Here is a 25,085-nt window from a genome sequence, read left to right as displayed (position 1 = left end):
GTATGAAGAGATGAACTATTTATATTAGTAGAGGTTTACTAAAGATTTTTACTACAGAATTATAACCCAATGCATAAAAGCTGTACCCTGAAACTTTCAGCATTACCACAAGCAGGGGCAGGAAGTGTTTGGGGACATTTTGGAGCATGCAGGATAGATCATTGCTTAGAATCAATCTCAGAGAATCCAGATTCCTCGCCTTTCCATCCAATCTTCTGTGTCTTATGATATTTGAACTTGGGCAGGTCACAAGTTCTGTTATTTGATTCCTTTTTTTACAGTATGGGAATAATTATTTCATAGGGTCATAATAAATTCCTTTAAGAGCATTATATTAATGCACATAAAAGGTAGAACAATCATGGGTATAGTAGGGACACCATAAATGCAATTATTATTCTTATTTTTGGCTACCCACATTTAAGATTTTTTTTTGTATTTTGAATACATTTTAAAATAAAGGCCTTACTTTCCACAGCGGAAAGTCACATCGGGGCAGGTATTTCCAGTTCTTCTTTCCTCCCTCCACTCTGACATTTAAAGCCTATGAACTTGACTTTGGTCAGTTGAATTATTTTACTTGGAACTTAAAGAATTGTGAGGGAAGTATGCAAAATGATGCTGTGACATCAGGAAACTTGGTGGGATGTGTATCCTGACCTTTGGGTCTCTAACCTTTGATTTTGTGTATTTCCTGGTACGCTTCTAACAATTCTCAGTTTAGAGAGGATATGGATCCTGCAGATTGTAACTAAGGCACTTACATTGGTTATTTAGTGTGTTCTCTATATCCTTCTTTAATTCACTATTCACTGAAAATATTGACTGAAAACTTTCTGTGTACTGACAGAAAGCAGTAATATGTGATATTACTGAGCAAAATCAGAGACGTTCTCAGGAAAAACACATTCACATAGTGGGAGACTCTGACCAAACTGCAAGGGCTTGTGGGATCTGCCAATGAATTTATGGTGTTTATGAAAGTCAGAATCAAGAGGCTGTTGTTAGAAATAACAATTTGCAGCAAGAAGTTAAATGGGTGCTGGAAAGCCAGTTGGCAAGGCAAACTGTATTTCTGCCAGAAGGGCGTATTACAGGAACCTGGCTAGCAAATGCGCCTGGGCAAATAGTCTGGTCTGCTTTCTGACTGAACACAGCGCTGCCCTTCATTCTGATTGGAGGAGTCTGGAGTTACAATCTACGTGATTGGCTAATTTTTAGAATTAAGGCGGACAAAAGGGAAGGGCTACAATTGGATCCAATTGAGGCTTAATATTATATCCTGAAAATGGACCACCATACTTTGTATTTCTCAAACTATTTATCTGCAAACACATTTGTGAAAAAAAGTCACTTTAACTCAAACAAGAAATTAAGCATCTATGTTCCATGTTTAAAAAAAGATTTTTTGAATGAAGTAAACTTTTATTCTGGAACCACTGTACATGTAGGAAAAGCAAATCAGCAGGCATCCTCCGTGTGTAACAACTTGGCAATTTCTACTTAGACGTTTGTCACTCTGCTTGAAGTGGGCATTGGATTATTTTTATGGCTGGAGCTTTTTATTTACAGTGCTGTCTGTTTGAGACAATGCATCAACCTGAGATCTTTCTGTTCACATTCAAATACATTTCCAGTTATCCAAAACAAAAACAAACAAAAAACCCCAAGAAAATCCTCAGGGTAAATATGCTTACTTGACTTTGTTCTTATCTCAGCTCCCAGCTTTAAAGATTAGTTCACTTAGGACCTAACTGCCCACAGAATAATGGACACAATTATTAGGGTATTTTGTGGTCTTTAATTAACTGTCTTTGGCTTTTTGGTTCTTGCCTCTGCTGTTTTGATTTTCTTTCACTTCAAAGGATCCATGAACTCTGCTCCTAGGGAGACAACACCACTCACTGACCAACACCTACAAAGCCCTACTACTGGGGATATCTGCTACTACCTTTTAGATTTAGATCCTGAACTACCAATCTTCATGAATTAATCAGGTAGTTTAATAAAGTGACATTTTAAGCAGTATTTCCTGATGCTGAATGTATGTTATAAGCAGTATCTAAAGACTTGTGATGGCCACTTCAGGTAGTATTTTTATTGTTCATTTAGGGCTTTTTTGGGAGGGAGTTACTGGGGATTGAACTCAGGGGCATTAGACCCTGAAACACATTCCTAGTTTTATTTTGTATTTTATTTAGAGACAGGGTCTCACTGAGTTGCTTAGCACCTTTCTTTTGCTGAAGTTGGCTTTGAACTTGAGATCCTCCTGCCTCAGCCTCTTGATCAGCTGGGATTACAGGCCTGTGCCATTGTACCTGGCTATTCTTAATATAAACCAGATTTCATCCATATCCAAATTTTTGAATGAAAGTCAATATACTCATTAATCATCTCTGATTCTCATAATTTCTAAGGCTGCTTCTGATTACAGAGTGAAAATTATAGTAGTGATTGATTATCATAACTGGGTGGTAGGATTATCAATACTTATAAATGTGACTTGCATTTTTATGTTGTTAAATTGTTTAAATTTTTTATGCATTATTTTTCAGTAAAAGAGATTCCAAATGTTTAAAAACATTGATGGATTATGGATTATACAGACCAGTAGGAATATAAAGGATTTTGTCAATTTTAGTTCAAAAGGACTTTTATTTATTTCTCACTGGTGGTAAAAAACCAAAGCCCTCAGAACTTAAATCTTGAAGAAAACAAATAAACAAAAAACAAAGACTAAAGAATTTCTGAATAATTTCTTGGCTTGAAGCACACCTTGATCATTGTCTTGTTTCCAGTTCTGTAACACAGTGTACCTATTATATATATAAGTAAACACACCAATCTAGTCTTTAGTATTTAGATTTGTGGGTACTCAAAATATAACATTTTGTGAACTAGGAGAAAACAGAAAGAAATTACTTTATGTTGATGAACATTTATGATAGGCCTTTTTAGATGCAATTTTCAATGTGATAGATTTATCATTAATAAAAGATGAATAATAGCATCTTAGAAAATATATTTATATTATCTTCTTTACTGTCATCTACAGAAGTATAATATTGGAAAAATGCCAGGTCTTTTTTTGGTGGGGGGGGAGTAAATTTCTATATTTTGCTTTTAACTGCTATGAAAGAAAAGGTCAACTACTTGGAAAAGAAATAGGAAGTTCATGTGAAAAGCAGAAATGTTCCTGAACAATTTACATCAGGTATAAATCAAATAGCACAGATTTGATAAATAAAGAAGAGACTTGAGTATACTATGAATTAATATTTTAAAATTTGGTAGATCTGTAACTAGCAAAAGGTTATGCATGAGTTGATATTTTCTCAATCAAGAAAGAGCTCTAGTTATCTTCAATTTAAATTGAAACTAAGTAGCTAAATATATTTTTTTCTAACCCAAAACAATCTAACAAAAATTAACATTATGATGACACTTATTTTTAAGTAAATGTCAGGTGTTATTTGGTATAATTTATAATTTGTAATAGTTAGAGGCAAGTGGATACATAACTTCCTATCCTAAAGCCAAGGGAAACTCATACAAATCTGAGCAGATAGCAAGATCACTTTTTTCTTGCAATGTTTGCAAGAGAGTCTAGCCTTCAGAACAAGGCCCTGTAGATAAAGGATATGATATTATATAAAGGCAAAAAGCAAACAAAATGTACCAAGTTAGTTGTTTGTTGATTTTTCTTATTGGTAGAAAAAGTACACAAAGTAACCAACATTTATTTAAACATTACAAAAAGGGTGTGTTTGAAAAATAATTTTTGGTGATTTTTTTTTAAAGACCAATGAAATCAATAGGAAATCATAAATGAGAAAATAAATTTGATTTTGTAGCCTATGCCTAATACTACCAATGTCAGATATTATATAAATTTTGGCTAAAATCTTAAAGCATAACTTTTCCAAAAGAGGTTTCCATTTCATTGTAATTGTGCCTGAAGATGCTTTCATTGCAGTATAATTGCAAATGTAAATCCTGAAATACATGGAAAATTGTATTTTATAATTGCAGAGACCATTCTGACTAAAACATGATTATTGCTTCATGTACAAACAAATGCCAAGGACCAAATATATATTATTTCATTGTCTTTACACTCTCATGTGGCCTTACAAGTGGTTTGTACTTCGTCGCTGCTTTGATCTTGCAAAATTTCATGGTTGCCACCTTTATTGTGAGATCTCCAAGGGTTAGCTGAAAGAAAGCAGAATGCAAAGTTATTGCTCATTAACAGATAAATTGTCATTGTTTAAGTAAGAGTTCAAGGAGAGGCAACAAGTTGAAAATTGATCTAAAATGAAGTTTGAACTTTGTATGTTTAACATACATATTGACATAGATACAATTAATGATTCACTCAGACATCTGATATTCAAGCAATAGTCAATGTTTTAGGTTATTTTATTATTTTTTAATAAAAAGAGGCAAATGATGTATGTTTAAATACGTTGCTATCACAACTAGTAGTAAGCATCTTTCAGAACATGCCCTGAAGTGATTCTAAAAGCCTATCAAGCATCTACAATGTTTACATCTAAAATTGATGTTAACAGCAGAAATAATTAAAAATATTTACCATGCTTCTGTTGTATGCTAAGAAGTACTCTAAGTGACTAGTGTACAAATTAACATAATCATATCAACATTCCAATGCTGAGTACCTATGTACAGTTTTCTATTATGACTGTTTGTGTACACACGAAGAGATCATGGAAGCAGACAGTTAAATTATGTACCTAAGATCACATAGCCAGGCAGGTGAAGTCAGGGCTCAAAGTGGTTAGTTCATAACTGGAACTCCAGAGCTCCACTCTCATTTACTATACTTTAAGATGCCTTTCTTGATGATTCTAAAATATAATCTTTTAAACTCTTCATATGTTTTTATGTATTATTTAGTTTCTGTTATGCATATTCTGCTAAAAAGTTAATTTTTTTGAAAAAAATTGAATTCTTTAAAAATTAAATTTCACATATGGCTTATGCTATATGGACTATTTGATCAATCAGAATACTCCTTAGTGATGCTGCAGCAGTCAAAGTCACCTCACTCTATGATTTCTTCCATATTACTGTGTGGTATTCACGATCTGGCAGAGGACCATCCCCACTTCTGGGAAAACAAGAAGACGGGAGTTCTAGTGCTGTGTTGACAAACTGTGAGGCACTGTGCCACACATTTCACCCTGATTTATCTTCATGCCTTCACATCCAAAGAGACGAGACTGGTTTTGTTGATGCTTTAGGTCCCTTTATGCACTAAGATTTATGATTATTATAGAATGAACTTCACTGTATTGCTTGGAGCCTAATGCATAGGTCAGTTACAAAATATGGATTATAGTACAATTAGATTCTTCATGTAATTTTAAGGTATTCAATATACATTCCAACTATACCATTTATGTCCCATATAGTACATTTCAATTCATAATATTTTTATCCTATCTTGTGTTCATTCAACTGTACAAATTATTTTTTTCTCTTTGCTAAGCTACCCTAATATATATGTTGCTATCTTTACTCTTCACACCCTAGTGCAGGCTATAAGACTGAGTGGATTTTTTTATGGCAATATCCTTTTTAAAAACAAAACACAATTGAACAAATTTATACTTCTGATGATTGTTAGTACTTCTGAGCAGAATCATTTGCACGACTTGAATAATCATAGAAATAACAACAGATAACTTTTTGTAGACTTTCACACCTACCATCAAACAGCTGGGGCAAAGTTGGGGACTATGAGGTATACTAAGTACTCACAGAATCATGTGTGGATCCAAGGGTTCAACATATGGAAACAAAGTGAAAAAAAGAGGAGAGTGGAGTGCATTATGATCTTTTCCCTGATCCTAGTTTTATGCTTTATAAAGTGGGCATTATAATAGTTATCTCATAGTAGATTGAATGGATTTTAAAGATAACGTACTTAAAAGTGTCTTGCTCATTACAAGGTTGTACAAATATTCAGGTTGGGGATGATGTAATGAGCATGAATGTTAGCATGGAGTCATCTTCACCTAAGTCCTATCAGCCTAATGGATGTAATCTCATTCTGCAGACTCATAATGGAGGTGCCCCATCAAGACCTTCTGGAATTCTGTATGCAAGTGAGAACCTAGTCAGATGTGATCAGTCCTACTAAGAGATGCAGATTACAGTGAAATTCAGTGCCACTTCTTTTTGGTCATCTTATAAAATCTCTCTGGAATTAAACTATGATTTATTATATTTGGTTACATAATAAATTCTTCCTGAAGATTTAATAGCATTTTTAGGAAGAAGTTAGCAAAGATTAGTTCACTTCATTTCATTTTATGAAAGATGAGTACAAGGCCCTGAGGGGATAAAATACTAGACAGAAGGATAGTGAAGAAGTAAGGAGTGTGGAGAAATCACACATGTTGACAAAGAAGATAACATTTATTTTTATCATGGATATCAGTGATGTTGGCAAGTACACACCAAGAAGTAGGGAAAGGTGACTAATAAAGACACTAATGGTGACTAATGGGAGGTAACAAAGATTGTGTGTGTGTGTGTGTGTGTGTGTGTGTGTGTGTGTGTGTGTGTGCTGGGAGATTGACCCAGGGCCTCATGCATGCTAAGTACACGCTCTACCACTGAATCACCCCCTACCCCCTACCTCTCCTTTTTTAAAATGAGGATATTTTAGCCTTAAAAAAATATACCAAGAAATAACTACTCACCTTCATGATCACAGCATTTTTAGATTGGGAGAAAATAAATCAAACCCACAAACAAAAATAAAAAAACCTTTAAAAATACCTCCATGATGTGAAGTTATGTAATCCATTGAGAAAATATTTCTAATTTTCTTGGTATTTCATTGGTAAGATTTAAATATTTATTTTCTGCTTAGTGATCTGCTTATCTCTGTAATATTAATTTACTTATCCATGTAAACATCTAGGGGACATGATGCCTTTGTTATTATCAATATGTGTACATCTATTATCTATACCTCTATATATAATAACACTTTTTTAAAATATACACATATTAGTAAGTATGAAGCCCTTTATATCTCATCTCTGTTTCTAACTTCCAGTTTTCTTGATAGTGTTTATTTCATTTGTTTACTATTTATTTACACTGGAGATTGAATCCAGGAGTGGGCTAACACTGAGCTACATCCTCAGTCCTTTTTATTTTGAGATAGGATCTTGCTAAGTTGTCCAGTCTGGCCTTGAACTTGTGGTTCCCTTGCCTCTGCCTCCTGAGTAGCTAGAATCACAGCTATGCACCAGTGCATCCAGTTTAATAGTGTTATATAGTAATATGTAGGGAAGGAGAAGGTGACTTTTTTCATCCCAGACTTACAGCACAAACCGTGGCTGTAATCAGTCAGGCAAGGACCACTCTCATACCCTTCATCCTGGGGTGTGAAGATTGAATCTGGCTTGCTTCCTCTGTACAGTAATAAAACAAAAATTAAAATAATAATTTTCATATACATATTAACTGGTGTTACAACACAAAAGCACCATGGAGATTAAATTCTTACATTAAAATAAGAATTTTATATTAAACCTTGACTCAAGTTTTTCATGGGATCTAAGATCTGAGCAGTTACAAGAAAAGAAATACAAGCAGCAGAAAAAAGTTCTAATGGAAGGGTAGAAGAGTTTGAAACATATGACCTCACAGAACCCTCACACTTGGTACAAAAACATTCCAAAATTAATTAAACTCCTGTGAAACTAAAAAGCTAGAGAACGCCAACTCTTATTCCTTATATTCCTCTACTGCAAAAGTGGGCAACTTGTCCTAGGCTTTCTCGGACCCTCTTCTTGAATTCATTTGTTTCTTCATGTCTTTCATGTTTAAAGAATAGATGAGGAACGAGGATGTCTGAGGACTGGAAAACAGAGGCCAGCACTTCACAGAGCAAAGTGTGCAACACCAGTGGCAGTTGAGAGGGTTTTAGGTGGCACATGAATGTGGCTTTACAACCTTGGATCACAAAGACAAAGTTACTATGTTTTCATTTATGTATTTCTCTTTTCTTTTTTTTTTTAGGTTTTCTTGTTTTATTTGTTCTTTTTAGATATACTTGACACTAGAGTATATTTTCACGTATTATACATATAATTTATTGTAATTAGGATCCCATTTTTGTGGTTGTACATGATGTGGAGTTACACTGGTCGTGTATTCATATTCGAACATAGAAAGTAATGTCCAATTCATTCTACTGTCTTTCCTACTCCCATCTCTCCCTTCCCTTCATTTGCCTTTGTCTAATCCACGAATTTCTATTCTTCCCTTTACCTCTCCCTTGTTGTGTGTTAGCATCCTTTTATCAGAGAGAACATTCGACCTTTGGTTTTCGGTGATTGGCTTATTTCCCTGAGCATGATAGCTTCCAGATATTTTTATTTATTATTTAATCCTTAGGATAATTTTTAAGGCTAGATTCATGTGCTGCAGTTTATATTTCACACCCATCTGGTCTGTTTTTTTTTTTTTTTTTAAAGTGAATGAATGGCCCCTGTAAAGAATTACCAATATACTGCTTTTATGAATATTTTTACATTTTTGTTTTGCTAACCTATTTATGATTCTGATTTTCCTTTATGGTATTAGCATAGAATTGTTTGTGTGTAAGTATATTTTAAAATAACATAAGTGGTTATAATGGTAATGCACATTACAGTTTTATCCAATGAAAAGTGTTGACTAAGATTTTGAAACTGGCACAATAATAATTGAATTGGCAAATATGGAAAAACAGTAATCACTTGAGGCTGTTTGCCATTTCTGGATACTCTAACTAATATGAACATTGCTTGATAAAATCCTCAATTTCACATTGAGGAATTGACAATTAATTTGAGACTATTTCATGAGGTAAACAATCTTTTAATATTGTCTCTAGCTGCTTTTCTCTTTTTATAGATTTCACAATGTTTCTCTGCTGTTCCAAGGTTTTATTCTTCCTTTGACTGTTTAACATTTCAATTCTAAACATGTACTTTTACTCAAAAAAACTTATATGTGCTTAAGGGTCCATGGCAAAATAATTATCCAGTTCATCCCTATACCTGGGCTTTATCTGTCCTTGTTTTCATGTTTTTTGTTTATTCTTTTTTCTTTTCTGGCACTGGGATTGTATCCATGGCTTTGGGCATGCTAGGCACGTGCTCTGCCACTGAGCAATATCCCCTACCCTTGCTATAGTTTTCATCAGCATCATTACAATGGTCATGAGGCAAGACAGTACCTTGATCTATTTTAAACATTAGAATCAGAGAAAGTTTTCAAAATGGTTATTATGGTTTCATACTTCTCTCTCTTAGTGGGTGTAGCCATTTTCTGTATGTTTGCTCATTCAAGTTTATGGGGAATATTTCAAGAACTGATGTGATGTTGGCATGATCATTGAAATAAATCAGACTTTGGAAGGGTCTTCCAGACCAAAGGAACTGTTTTATAATTATCTGCTCTTTTCTAGACCCTGTGATTTGATCTTTAGATAATTTCAATAATATCCATCATTCCAAAAGGCTGTTTTGTTCCAGAATTTCTTGGGGGTTTTATCAGGATCCTAACTTCAGAGAAAGTGAGTGGAACACGACCCTTGACAAGAAATGAGTCTGAAAGGAAGCTCTTTGTTCTTTCTAGAATATATCAACATGTATTCTCCAGAAGAGAACCCATTTACAGATGTTATCTAAAATTAGTAATTTAAAAATTATGTCCTAGAACTTAGAATTCCAAAATTCTGAAATTTTAATTTTGCTTCTGTGTAGTGCTTGTGCTTTTGATTCAGCATTCTTTCTCATCTTCCTCTTGCTCTTCTCCTGTTTTAAAATCTGGCTTTACATTACAAAATATAACATTTCATCACTTCCCATAGCAAAAAATGCAAATGAAGAAGGAGTAAGCATTGACTTTGAAGTAAAGAGATATGAAGGATTGATATGAAATAAATCATACGTACAATGAACCGTAATGAGGGGCATGAAAGTATTCATCTTTGGGGCTGTGAGCAACACCATATCCAATCTCATGACTGTTATATGGAATCTCCTGAAGATAAATACATTAGGTTATACATATTGGCCACATTGTCTTGAAGCCTTCATCTAATTATGGCCCCACTAAAGCTTCACCAGTAATCCATTCTATTTTCTTTGTTGTCTTCTGAGTGGCTTCGCTGCCTTTAGAAAGCCCAATGGTTAATTTCCTTCCTATGGCTTTTTCAATATAGAAGATTTTTCTTCTGTATTGATTTTTTTTCCTACCATCTCATTTCTGCTGGACTATGCAAGATAGGAAGGTATCAAAAAGTTAAATGGAGGAAATTTCTAGACCTGACATTATAAATTCTTGCTCTCTACCCCCCCCCCCCATTTTCTTCCTTGTTTTTTACATACAAACCTCCCAGTGCAGTAAGAAAAGGGCCATATGCATGGATTGGTAATATTAATTTGGTTCCATTCTCATGGAATTGCCTGTACAAGCACACCACATCATCTGTTATGGGAGAAGGCACTGTTTAGGGGCACTTGTAAAATGTCAGTTACAAAATCTTCCCTTTCTTCCCTCTCCTTTTTTTTTCTATTTGCCATTCTTCCAAGCCAGATATTTGTGTATTGACATTTTACACTTTTGTATTTAAGATTTTGAAAGCAAATCCTAAAATACAAACATCGTTTAGCAAATTTCTATTTAATAGCTTTGATTAAATTATTTTTATGAATATAGCTATAGAATTCCTTACTCTCACCGTCATGAATAGGTTTCAATTGTAGGAAGAGGTTAAAAAGGTATCATAATTTAGGATATTTAATCAGGCAAAAAGTTTTATAGTGGAGAGGCATAGGAGGGAACTCTTTAGGATAAGAGGTGATAATTGGAATAGTGGTCTCACAAGAGGTAACTGTGTAAACAGCATAATCCTATATCTAAAGATCTCTGCTGCATACTGTTTCTGTGCCCTTAATAAAATTACTTAAGTTTCTCTGAACCTCAGTTTCCTTGCCTCATATGTGAGAACTCTAATTTTCACACAGGTTAATATATTTGTGTAATTTAATATACTAGAAAGCACACAGTACATGGCATATACAGCAGAGGCTCAGGAAGGGTGTGCCTGGCAAAACAGTTAGATATAGGGGGGAAGAGGGGATGTAGATGGAGACTGTCAACTAAATGGAGAAGTTTACATGGTTTATAAAGGCAAGACAAATGCAACCTTTTCCTTAGTTTCTAATTCTAGTCACTTTAATGTCTAGAATTATTATGTTCTCAAAAGTGATACACTTACTTTAGATCAGAAAGAAGTGATGATGATTACAGATGTCTGTTGCTAGGCATTCCAAAGATCTTTTAAATGTAAAGAAAAAACTTGTTAAAAGAAGTGATATTCTCTAGTGTGTGAATGTCTCTCCTGTGTGTGTGTGTATGTGTGTGTGTGTGTGTGTGTGTGTGTGTATGTGTGTATGTGTGGTGTGTTGGTTGAAGTGGAAGCAAAGATGATCTGATTGTTAAGATGGAGAATTCAATGATTACTGAATTCCTTCCTTCATACCTGGATGCAAGATTGAAATAGGGCTTCTGATGAAACGGCTCCAGTATCAGAAAGGAATATAGCATCCTGTAATATCCAATCAAAGATGACAGATTCCCAGGAGATAGCATTAGGTGATTGAAATACGTTTTCACCGTATGGTTCATCTGAATAAAAGACGAGTCCAGTTGAATGATTTAGTTCCTAGGCAATTATTCTAGTGATAATGATGTGGCTGGTCATTCCTTGGCCTTGCTATGCACTGTTGTCTGCCTTTCATTTCACATTCTCACATTTTACGCTAATGGAAAGTAATTCTTTCAGATCATAAAAATAATTCCCAAGAGCTAATTAGAATTCTTAAGTAGGTTTTTTCTCTTTTGGATCACAAAGTATGATAACTAAATGGATGCATTGATGGAATTTATCCTTTTCAAGGCAATTTGCAGTAAGTGATGAAAATAGAAGGCTGCAAGAACTTTTAGATTTGAAACTTCAGAACATTCTTTATTTAAAATCCAGAAAATATTTGAGGCATACGTATGGATTTTTTTTCCAGAAAAGATGGTCTTTGGGAAAACATAAATAACTTAGAAAATGTCCAACCAGAGAAAGGTTATAGATAAATATCCAATGTTTGACCCAGATTGTATGAGAAATCTCCCTATTTTTTCATTTTTCCTTCCTGTTGAATTTTCAAGTCATCTTCCCAAATAAGAACTATTGTGTGTTTCTTATATTAAAACATTTGTAAACATTAATATTAAGAGAGTGATAGAAGTGACAAAGCAGAAACGAGATATGAATGAACAGTATGGAGGCAGACACACGGCAAAGAAAATCTGGTAAATGCTGAATTATTAGGATTTTTTTGGTCTATTTGTAGATGGAGCAGGAGAAATTTGCAAAAAGGGAGATATTGAAGGTAGGAAAGTCTGGAGTACTTATTGAACTTATTGATGGCATAAGGTTCAAATGTGATCAAACATAAAGGTAGAGAATAGTATTTTGGAAAGTTTAAGAACAACTCAGTATTACTTTAAAGAATTTGAAGCTGAAAGAGAGAAAAAATAAGAGTTCAAATCCCATGTTTTTTATTATTATTATTATTATTATTTTGCCTTTTGAATAGATGGTGATTTAATCCTCTGAAAGCTGATTATTTCAAGGCAATGAACCCCAGGGGAAAGACAAGGTGGCTTGAGGACAACACCTTAATGTCCACAGAGAAACAACAGACAGTGTTTGCCACGTTTCTGAACGATACCAAGTGATGGATCCGGCTACTCTGAGTATCGGCTTACTTCTGGATGTGTGCAGAAATGATAGAGAGCTACAGGATCCCTTCAGGAGGGTTTTTTTCTCAAGGTGTGGCTAGTGATCTATAGCACACAACTTTTGGGAAAGTTCTATGACTTACCATCCACTTCACTTTGATCTGGAGAACTGTCTGCCATCTTATATGTATCTGCTACACTTTGAACAGTGGTAACAGCTTCACAACTCCATTCCTCAGTGAAATACAGAAATGTTATTCATACACATTATTTGCCAAAGAGATAATACACACTCCTAACAAATATGATTCTTATTTACTCCACTCATTTCTCAGGAATTATTCCCTGGTGGTGTTTTTTTTCTTCCCCCTTTAAAGTTCTGGGTTCATAAAATTCTGCTAGTTATTCTTTAAACTTTCCAAAATCTGGATCGTTTTTTCCTCATTGAATCTTTACATATAACTACCTCTTGGATGTGTCTTCTACAGTCAAGTTAGATTAGAATCACTTCTTTTTCTCAGTGACTTTTGGTTTTGGTTGACCTTTACTCCTACTGCCTTTCCATCACTGTTTTTGCTAAAAGCTAATCCCATGCACTCCTTATCAGCCACTGAAATTTTCATCTCCTTTAATGGCTCCCTAACTCCTTCATTCCCCCTTTCTTGCTGTAACCTCTTTGTCAGTATCCTTCAATTTTAATATTTAATCATTGCCCCTTGGTATTTTTGCCTATTTTATGTATATATTCAATACCCTAACTCTTTTTAAAGCCTTTAGGTAGCAGAATAAATAAATTTGGATATATTTTGCTCACTTAGTACTAGAGAGTAAGTATGGTGTTCCAAGGAATGCTAACACAATTTTTTGTTTCTCACAGGCTCATACTGATCCAGTGAGGTGGGGCAATTTGTAGGACATTGAAGGCTAGGCCAGAGATTCCTAACCTCTTTTAGACCATAATACCTTTTAAGAATCTGATGAAAGATATGTATCTTTCCATGAGAAAATATGAAGCATTTCTATCTGCAATATTTTGCATACACTATCAAAAAATTCATGAACTTATAGATTAAACTTCCTAAAGACTCCAGCATAAAAGCCCATGGGGCAGATCAGAAGTTAAAAAATTCTGGCCTTTATAATCATTAGGCACTGGGCACAATTTTTCTATATATTGTGAGTCTATATAGGTATTATCCTGCTTTGATTCAGCATTGTCTCTAGATTCTCTCTCTTTTGTTTTTATTTTTTATTTATTTTTTTGGTTGTTCTGGAAATCAAACCCAGGGCCCTGCACATGCTAAGCAAGCACTCAATACCAAAGGTTTTTTTTTTTTTTTTTTTTAGGCATTGATTGTAGAAGCAACTTCTCTGTTCAGGGATATTTCCAAAAATTCCCAATTACAGATGCTATGGGACTCTGCCCATCTCTATAAAGTGACTTTTGTAACTTTTAAGGAAGATTTTTAAGATGAAATGACAACCAGTAAGCATGTGAGATTAAAATGTAAGAACAGTATGACAGTTTTTTGAGTGCTTTCAACGATATTGTCTGATAAATACTTTCCCTGTATTCTCTCACTTAATCTGCCCAACCACTTAACAAGATAGGCATTTAAAAAAAATTTTTTTTTAATAAGGAAACTAATATCAAGCAACCAAGAAACTTTCCCTGAACACATTGTTAGTCTGTGTTGGAATTAGAATTTGAGCTCATCCAATCCATATCTGTGCCTCCTCTCCTGAGCATGAGGCTACTTGCATTACCCTCCACACTTAGAGAACTTATGTTTGCACAGGAAGTGGGCAGTTCACTATGTAGTTCATTGTGCACGACCTCTTGACAATTTTTTATTCTGGAACCAAATATAGGAATATATGGGAATATACAGGAATTTGGCATAACCAGTGTTTCTTGGGTGTTATGAAATACAATTCTATTTGTATGGTTGGAAATCATTTTTTTCCTAGTCCATCTCTAGTGACAGTCATGTATAGCCCTCTGTTTAGTATTTATAAAAAAGTGCTATTATCTTTATTTCCAAATTGGTCTTTGCCATAGTGAGAAAAGGAAAAAGACCAGAACTTGTCTCAGTACTCCTGAAAGGATATCAGTGCCCCTTAATGCTAAGAAACCTCCACTTAAAAATCTTTTTATCATTTTCTTTTCTCTCATACAGCATTACACAGGAAATATTACCACCTTTAAGTTAAAGGATAAAAACATGCAATGGATAATTGACAGGCCTAAGACTGAGACCGGACACCTGCCTTTAAATAACTTTCGTGTTCACCATATTTATTCAATATTACTGTTTTTGGAGGCTCTGAAGAATATAATAATACAATATTTACTCTTTATAGAGTAAATCAAGAGTTAAGTGGCTATTCTTAAATGTACTACAGATTTTGGGATACTCGGTGGTTTGCATCTTATGGATTCAGCTCTGGGTTCAAAATTATAGTCATTGTATCTTCTAAGACATAATCCTTGAGGGTCAAGGTATTTGGTAAGTTTTTAGAGAGTATATGCTATATGTACATTACTGTGTTAGACAAAGAAAGAATAATGAGTAATATGTAATCCAAAAACTACAACAACAAAAAGAAATAAGTTAAATGCCATTAGAAAATTTAAGGTTTTAAAAGGAGAATTCAGAGAGCAATTGCATTAATCATCCTGCTGCCTTCCCCCAATAAATCACATCTGATTCACAGTATTATGAGAGCATTCATGTAAAAAAGAACATTTTAGATGGCCTTCCAAAGACCAGTAAGATTTTTTTCAAGCAAAGTGAGGAGAGGTGGAAAAAAAGTGAAATATTTCAAAAGGACAGAGTGGCTCATGGAAGGCTTGGTGAGAGTGTTCTAGGTAAGTACAGTCATAGAATGTAGCTGAAATTTGTGGGAAATCTCATGCAGTAGTTACCAATAAGCTGAAAACATTGCTTCTTGGTTGAGAGGAAGCTGTGGTGAAAGATTAAAAATTTTTTTGTGTGTGTGTGTGCGTGTTGATCTTACCTTTTCAGCACATTACTTACCGATGGTATTGCTGATGATCTTGATTCATTGTGAAGACCAAGGATTATATTTTGTACCTCTTCATTTTCAGTGATGAAGTCAGACAATGAAGCATCAGCCTAAGTGAGAGATACACAAGGATGAACACACTGCTCCAGCCTCGTAATGCGGTGCTGTCCTCTGGGCTCACCCAGGAGGCTTCTACGGCTATTCCCCAAAGGTAAGCTTTTTCTTTTTTTCTTTCGCCTCTTGCCCTATTGAGGTACAGTTGACAAATAGAAATTGTATATATTTGAGGTATATAATTTGATGTTTTGGTTTATGTATCCATTGTCAGACAATTACCACGAAGTAACTAATATGCCAATCACCTCACATAACTGTGCTTTCCTTCCTTCCTTCCTCCCCTGCCCGCCTCAAACAAATGATCTAATCCTCTTGACAGGCTTCCAGCATACAATGCAATATCGTTGACGACAGCCCCATGTTGAACTTAGTTTCTAGGACTGCTTGGGGTTGTTAATTGAAACTTTGTAAACTTCAACCTGTACCTCCCAATTCACCCTCCCCGTCAACCATCATTTTGCTTTGGGTTTGATGATTTTAGATTTCACATGTAAGTAAGATGGAGTAAATATGTATTATTTTCCCCCTGTCTGGCTTATTTCACTTAGCATAATGTCCTTCAGGCTTCTCTGCATTATCATAAAAGGCAGAATTTCCTATCTTTTTTAAAGGTTTAATAATATTCCACTGCATGTATGTAACATTTTGAAATTGATATTTTTAAATTATCAAGCTAACCAAATAGGAATGTGCTTGCTAAAAATGAAGTATAAATCACAAAGTAATACTATTCATTTCAGTGAGAAATTCTGAATACTTGGTTTAAAATCTAGTACGACTTGGTACTCTATTTATTAATTTGCTGGGTAATTTTCCTTGTTGCTTTTAAATGTAATTACTACATCCACAAGAAATTAATTAAAAAATAACTATGGGTAAACAGCAAAAAAGATCAATAGAGGTGAGGGAGCAGGGGGTGGGGAGAAGAAAGGGGAAGGAAAAAAATAAATATTAATATGTACGCTTTTATTCTACTTTCATTCCTTATGGTCTTTTTCTTGCTTTCCTTCACAGGTTAATAAACGATTCTGTCAGGATTAATACAGAGCAACACATTTGCAGGGCTTCCCATGAGTTCAGGAGACTATGTGCAGAGACAGTTTCAGTCTGCTTTTCTGTGCTGTGTTCCCAGCTCCTACCTGTTGCATGGAGCGATGAAGAACAGAGTCCAGACACAATAGCAAATGGAGCAGATACATCCTTAAAAGAGCAAAAGTCTGTTTCATTAAATGCTTATTATTTTGCACACCTTCAAAAGAGTAATGCTGAACTGTCATCTCCCAGGAACAAACTGTGACAATACTCTTTTTTCAGGCAGTGCATTAATCATTTATTTTAACCTCCTAACCCCCTATAATCAACACACCTTATGATTCTTTACTGAGGAGTAGACTGACTTATTATTTTTAATGCTATTTTGGTATTTACCACTTAGATAAAAACAGAAAAAGGAAATCATCCTTCACAGCTTAACTATTTTTTTAGCATTTGATTCACATGATCTTAATAAACTCTGATCTCAATTGTGCCTTGTACAGTGCAGTGTTTCTCAAAACAAGATCTGTAGAGAAACTGCATCAACCACATCCAGGATGCTTGCTCAGATTCATATTCCTAGATCCTACATAATCAGAGTCTTTGAAGGTGACAGCTGAAGCTCTGAATTTTAAGCAATTCCTTCATATAATCTCTACACATTCTTAAGTCTGATAGCTCTAGACAGGTACCTTCAGATATCAGAATGCTCACCTCCCTTCATGCATCTCTGTTAACCATGAAACCAATTATATTTGCATAGAATTTGCAATGACTAATTCACAATCCACCTGGGTTATGTTTTGTATTAAAAGGGGGTCTGAAGCTTTCTATTTTTCTCACAGGTTTTGTTTTCCTTATTTAATTTAGTTAATAATTATAATAATAATATCGGTATTCATGGTTTGAAAGACAATATTGTTAACATGTCAAGAAGATCCAGGTGAACTATAGAGTCCATGCAATCTCTATCAAAATACTGATGATAAATGCTTTTTGTAGAAGTAGAAAAATTCATACTAAAATTTCTGTGAAATCTCAAGGAACTGTGAATGGTGAAAACAATTTATAACAAAGAAGAGTTAGAGGATACATATTTCCTGTTCTCAAAATTTACTACAAAGTTACAGCAAACAACACAGTGTGATATGGGCAAAAGTGAAGACGTGTAGATCAACGGCAAAGAAAAGAGAGTGCAGAATAAACTCATTTATGGTGTTACGATTTTCAGCAAGGTTAACAATAACATTTGATGAAATCTTTTCATGGGAATAGGGATGGCTTTGGAAAAACTGGATTTTCACATGTGAAAGAATGAAGTTGAGCCCTTATGTATAAAAGTAATTTAAAAAATAGCATCAAGTGCCAAAATTTAAAAAAAAGAGAGTTAAAACGAAAAAACTCTTAAGGAAAACAGGAGAAGTTTAATGACAAATTTGGCTATGATGTCTTGGATGATATCACAAACACAGGTAACAAAAAAAAGTAGATAAATTGGGTTTCATCAGAATTTAAAATTTTTGTCTGTCGAAAAATACTATCAAGAGAGGGAATAGCTACCTACACAATGGGAGAAAAATATTTGCAATTCATATATGTGATACAGAATTAATACTTAACAGATATAAAGAATATCTATAAAGCAACAAAAACCCCAATCTACACAATTTAAAAATTGGGCAAAAATATTGAATAGATATTTCTGCAAAGGATATATATACATATAGCCTTTGTGTATGTGTGTGGGTTTGTGTGTGTATATATATGTATATACACACATATGTATATATATATGTATATATAAGAAAAATTTATTTTCACCAGAAAAATTCTAAACAGAAACAAATGAATGAGAAAATGGACAAAAGACTTGAATAAATATTTTTAAAAGGACATATATATATATACATATATAAATATATGTGGCCTTTCTGTGTGTGTGTGTGTGCGTATATACCAGAATAATATATTTTCACCAGAAAAATTCTAAACAGAGACAAGTGAGTGAGAAAATAGGCAAAAGACTCGAATAGATATTTCTACTCAAGAAAACACTACTTAAGATTGTATCTTCTGATCACAAATATAGGTTTAAGATAAGATGCTCAAACTATTCACATTTGGAGAAGTTCAAATAAAAACCACAATGAAATGTGAACTATAATTCACACTCATTAAGTTATCAGACCAAACCAAACCAAACAAACAGAAAACCCCAGAAATAACAAGTGTTGTTAAGGCTGTAGAATGCTTCTGCATTGCTGGGGCATAGTAACTGGAGTGTAGTAACTGTGGAAAGCAATGTGGTGATTCCTCCCAAAATTAAGTAATGGAATTTCCATGCAACCTAGGAATTCCACGTGTGAATGTACACCCTAAAGAAATGAAAGCTGTAATTAGAAAGATATTTGTGTACCAATGTCCACAAGAGCATCATTCATAATAGCACAAAGCTTCAAACAGCCCAAATGGCTTATGGCATATGGATAAACAAAATGTAGTACATACACACAATGGAATTTAACCTTAAAATGAAACCTTGACATATTCTAAGACAGAGACAAAACTTGAGGACATTATGCTAACTAAAAGAAGCCAGATACGAAGGACAATTTTGTAGATGTGTGATTTCATTTTTATGAGTTATCTGGAGTATCAGGTACATAGAGACAAAAAAGTGTCACGTCATTAGGACAACTCATTTAAAAATATTTTTCCATTCCAATAAAAATTGCCTAGTTTAGCTATTTCTGCCTGTATTTTTCATCTTCCTATCAGTTTCTCCCTCCCTCTTTCCCTTCCTTCCTTTTTTGCAATTGTCTAAAAAAATTAGGAAATAGTTTACACAGACAAAATTACATTTAGCTCAATAGAACAATGTTTTGGGGCATTTAATGTTGAAATTTTGGAGTAGATTATCATTTTTAAGTAATCATAATTACTTGATTATGCATTTCACTCTATATATCAAAATATTCACTAAGCTGTTTAGAGACATATAATTATATTGCCATGAGACTGAAAACATTCATGAAATCTAGTTGCTGTTTTAAAAAAATCTTTATATTTCATTGTTAAGCCTGTAAAAGGCCCATGAAAATATATTTGTTATCACAATAAGTAATGGAAAGTTGTAATTAATCCTTTAAAATATATAAGCTTCTGTAAATATTTTTGTTTTGTTGTTGTCTTTAAGAAATCATTTTTATCCCAAGAATGTTTGGTTAACAGAACTATATTTGGCTGCAAGAATTAAAATTTTATATACACTCTGAAGTAGTATTTTAACTATGTATAAATTTTAATACTTTGTAAATGACCTTACTTTTACTCTTTAAGATGTATATTTAAATAAATGATCTTCCTAGAAGAAAAAAGAATAGCATTTAAAATTTAATATGCAATTAGAAGCAAATATTTTCATGTTCATTTCTATGCTTTTATGTGTTACTAGAATTATTTAAATAATAATCTGAAGAAGTATTCGACTAATATTAACCTTTCTTTAACTTCTGTCATTTATAGAAATGTTACTCATGTTACCTTTATTTCTGATATAAAATTCCTTTGGATCCTCTGGACAGGTAGCATGAGTTGGTCATTTTCTGTTTCTGAAGCTGTATATATATAGCACACAGGACTCCTTGTTTGAAACTGCATATAAAATAAAAGCAGCAACAAAAGTAATATTGAATCTTTTCTAAAATATTTATTAGTTTTAAAAATTATAGTTGATTGCATTGGCTCAACTCTATTTGCATCCTTCTTATTTCTGTGTGCAGAACCTTCTCTTCCCCTACTATTTACTGTGATTCTGATAGAGAAGCAAAGGTTCTAGTGATAACTTGCCTGCTTATATTGTTCCTGCCTGTTTGATGAGGGGGTGGGGAGGTGGTTGATGATTGAAACCTCACAGATAAAGCTCTGCATATCCTGGAACTGGAGAGAGTTTGATTTTTTTCCCTGATTGCTTCCATCTCAGATGCTTTTGGGGTAGTGTTACCTTTAATTATAAACATGGGGCAGAATCACTTGGCAAAGGGAGACAGTTAAGTATATCCATGTAAGAGATAATAATCCTTTCCCTTGCTGGGCCATCCAGTAAAAGATCCTTGCCCTACAGGTATTAACTTTCCTCTTTTCTGGAATCTCTGAGGATGGTGTGAGATCCTTTGTGATGAGTTTGCTGGACTCTGGTTAGAGAATGATGTTCAGAAGAAGGTGAATTCTGTGAGCTGTGGTCATCTCTCACTTTTCCTCTGACATAGACTATTACTCAACCCAGGTGTCTTATCAATGTGTGTTATTGCATTTACTGGGGAAGACTATTAGAATGACTATTCAAAGTTTATGTCCTGTATGAAGAAGGTGAGTGTGACATTTTTGTACACATATACAGAGAGTTGAACTTCACAGGGAAAAAGCCAATGTTAATTTTATTACTATCCCTGCTTGCATGCAAGGTAACCCATTTCTCTATTTTATATCTTGTTTTTCCCTCCCAAGAAATCATGTTGCTTGTATGAACAGAAAAGACCTCTGGAATTAAACCTCTTCTGAAATATCAATTTTGGAATTGACCAGTTTTGAAAAACTTGTTCAAGTTAGGTACTTTTTCTGAATTTTAATGTCAGTTTTTAAAAATTGAGAATACTTGCTTTATAAAAGTAAAACGGGAGAGATTTTACAGTGATTGGCACAAAGTAGGTTGTCAGACAATGTGAGTTTTCATTATTTTTCTACTACTACACATTTATAGTGGTCTCAAGAAAATACATAAGCTGTTTGTAATATATTTATTAATCTACTTTGAAATACCAAAATTACAATTAGAATGATATGACCATAGATTGTGAAAACTGAGATGTAGTTATATAAATTGTACATGAATGTGAGGACTCCTTTTATTGAAAACAAACAAGTGAACAAAAAATTGGCCAGTATAGCACTTTTGGTTATATTAATGTTGAAACAAAATGCAAACAAATCATGTGAAAGCAAGATTAAGCTGAAAAACAATTGAATTATTTTTGTTGTATTTTTGTTGTATTTTGATTGTTTGTTGATAGCACTTCAGTATTTGGGACCTAAAAATACGAGTTGTATGCCAATATTTTGATTATAAGGATCCCTCTTTAAATATTCATCAATCCACATATGGTATAATAGTTTGGGGATTTATTAAGAATATGCATAGTAAGAAAAATCTAATGAGTTTCATTCCATTTTTCTGCAGCTTTGTCTTTTAATTATTTCATCATAAGAGTATATGCGTAAGTCCTATATCCTAGTACATATTCTATGAGACTGGAGATCATTGTTGAGCATATCTAAGTCCTACAATTTAGAGGCAAAATCAAGAGAGAACTGTTTTCATTAGTTTTTGTAGAAATATCAACCTATTTTTTTTCCACAGTGAATAGAATAGCATGGAGGGATATTTGAGGTTTAAAATGCAATAAATCAATTTCTTTCCTCATTCTGTCAAAAAATTCTTAGTGAGATCTAGCTGTGGTTCTGGGGGTAAAATAGTAAATAAAAGAGAGGTGCTATCCTCTTGGCCACTTATAGATTTGTGAGTGAGAAAGATAATAAGTAATTTTTTATGATATAACCTTAGCATTAACAGTGATTGAATAAGGGTAAGAGGTGAGAGGTATGTGATTTTATATATGTGTGAGACAGATGAAATTTTCTCTGAGAAGATGATCAGCCTCTGAACAAGGCCCTAAATGAACTGAGTCCACCTGGGGACATGTACATATCTGGGAGAAGGTCCTTTGGTAGTGGAGTAGCATGTCCTGCAACAGTAAAGGAACTGTCATGCAATAAAAGCACAATAAAGTCAATCTAAGCTATGACAGCATGACAAGGAGGGGTGGCAGGAGCAGAGTTCAGAGATGGTGGGTTTTGTCATCTGGGCCTTGTGTGCGATTGTGTTTATCAGACAGTTTTCAAATGGAAACCTAAGATTTTTGCTGTCTAATAGTCTTCTAAAATTTAGGAATAATAGCCTTCAAATGCCTGAATTTACATGTGTATACAGGAAGCTATACATTACCCTTTTTCTTTTTTGTCTTTTTGTCATGAATAGTTGGAGAAATAATTTCTTACACTTTCTGGCTGTATCTCAGAACTTCATATCTCTTCAAGAGTGGTCAAGAGAGGAAATAGCTTTCTGCTTTATAGAACTATTTCTTAACCATTATAGGGTCTTTTATTTTACTATCAGCAAGAAAATCATTAAATGGGAATGTTGAATGATGATTACTGATGAAGAATTGGATTAGAGAAAGAAAAAACAGGCAGGTGTTTTTGATTATGAGTTTCATATGGTTTCGATTTCACAAAAAGCTTGAAATACTTTCCATGTCAAATAAGAATAACGTTCCTTGTCATTTCAATATTTTCCTTTTTCTTCTATACACTCTCCTTCTATCACTTCATCTAATTCTAAGGTTTCAATGTGAAAAATCTGTTTGCAGTTATACTATTTCTTCTTAGGTCCAGAGTCCTCTGTTGAATAAATTATTGAATTTTCTGCAGACACTTAAACCATTGTGTCTAAAATTAGACTCACCACTTTCTGACTCAGAACAACTTCTGCTCCCATGTTCCCAATTATAGTGGCAACCCCCTCTACTTCTCCCGGGGTAGGATTTGAGTCACCTTTGCTCTGTCTTTCTCTTCTTCCTTAAGCCTAAGGTCACAGAACATTATTCTACAACAAGATTTCTCAAGTCATACTTGGCATTCTTATTTGCTACTGTCTCTCACTACTGGCCTCCTATTGGTTTTCCCAAATCTGCTCATCTTCCATTCCATTTTCAGGTGTGTTTATAAAAGTACAGTATGAAAAAGACTTTCTCTTGTTCCCCATTGTCTATAACGACAGCTGCAGATCTTTTTACCATCTTTTATACTCTAAGGTCATTAGTCTTTAGACATTCACCTGTGATTTCCCTCCAGTGGTCTTGTTCCTCCTCTCCCTGGGACACACATAGTTGTCTTAAAGCATGGGTTCAATTAATCTTCATATAGTGTTTAGGATTTCTCTCCAATTGCTTGGTTATTAGCCCATTTTCCTCTTCATACCACAACTATCTGTTTTCCCAAACCAATCAGATAGTTTTCTTCTTCTCTTTTGTACATCCTTTCCTCCTGTCTGCAGGATACTTCACTTTATCAACCTAGTAAATTTGAGTCCATTCTTACACACCGGGCACAAGCATTTAATCACACTAACCTTTTTCCATTTGGGGTATTAAACCCTGGGCCTTTCACATGCTAAGCAGATGCTGTACTACAGAGCTGCACCCCCAACTCTAAATCTCACTGGTCTTTAAAGCTTACACATTTCCTGACAAAAATCATATTGGATAAACTCGTGAATATTTCCTCACATAGATTTTCCTATATGTGTTTCTGGAAGGTAACAACTGTGTCTGATTTAATTTTGTGTCCCTCTCTCAGAACCTAGCAATGGGACACAGTAGCTTCCCCAGAAAATATTGGCAGACCGATCAAATTATTCATGATTGAATGGAGGAAGACATAGTGTTTCTTTTGTGCCTGTTATAATTCAAAAGCCACTTACAGAGCATGAGTGCACTGTGGTTTTCTGTGGGCCTAGAAGAACTTGGGGTACAAAGTAAGCACCTCATAAGTATCAGAGTGATTGAGTTTGAACATAAAACCCTGAAACTCTATTGTCAATACTAGTGACATTAAGTAATAAAGGAAAAAAAAAAAAACTCTAAAGAGAAAAAGAAGGGGAAAATAAGCAAAATATACTGAAAAAAATGATATCCTAGCAGAGTATAATGTCCTCCCTTGAGCATGGGTCCCTTTCCTGTCCCAGTACTATTCATTGTGGATTGACTACCCCTGTTCAACTAATGATTCAATTACTGCAAGATGTTATTATTCAGTTAGTGGCTAACATTTTTACAAGGTTTTAAAAAATTCCTTTGATTTTTGCTATCATGAAGCTTTATTGTTTCAATCTTCAGAACATTGAAAAAAATGATCATTTATGAGTTGGTTTTGGGTGCAATAAAGTT

General features: G+C 34.1%; 1 protein-coding gene across 3 annotated transcripts; it reads right to left on the bottom strand.

Moving 5' to 3' along the window:
* Window positions 1-3,095: 3,095 nt before the first annotated feature.
* On the bottom strand, window positions 3,096-20,823 carry LOC306665325 (cysteine-rich venom protein-like). Of its 3 annotated transcripts, XM_079146730.1 has the most exons (8): window positions 20,566-20,823; window positions 17,127-17,187; window positions 15,882-15,980; window positions 12,984-13,074; window positions 11,585-11,730; window positions 9,992-10,080; window positions 7,369-7,457; window positions 3,096-4,215 (listed from the first exon to the last, which is right to left on the bottom strand). In XM_079146730.1, the coding sequence occupies exons 2-8, from the start codon at window positions 17,184-17,186 to the stop codon at window positions 4,121-4,123; spliced, it is 669 nt and encodes a 222-aa protein (XP_079002856.1). In that variant the 5' UTR covers window position 17,187; window positions 20,566-20,823; the 3' UTR covers window positions 3,096-4,120. The 3 variants fall into 3 exon arrangements, with proteins under 3 accessions (XP_079002856.1, XP_079002855.1, XP_079002857.1); XM_079146729.1 differs by lacking the exon at window positions 17,127-17,187; XM_079146731.1 differs by lacking the exons at window positions 11,585-11,730; window positions 12,984-13,074; window positions 17,127-17,187.
* Window positions 20,824-25,085: the final 4,262 nt, after the last annotated feature.

The sequence above is a fragment of the Sciurus vulgaris genome, assembly GCF_902686455.1.
Source record: "Sciurus vulgaris genome assembly, chromosome: 7".
NCBI lineage: Eukaryota > Metazoa > Chordata > Mammalia > Rodentia > Sciuridae > Sciurus > Sciurus vulgaris.
The sequence above is the reverse complement of the archived record's forward strand: the minus strand, read 5'-3'. Positions and strand labels throughout refer to the sequence as shown.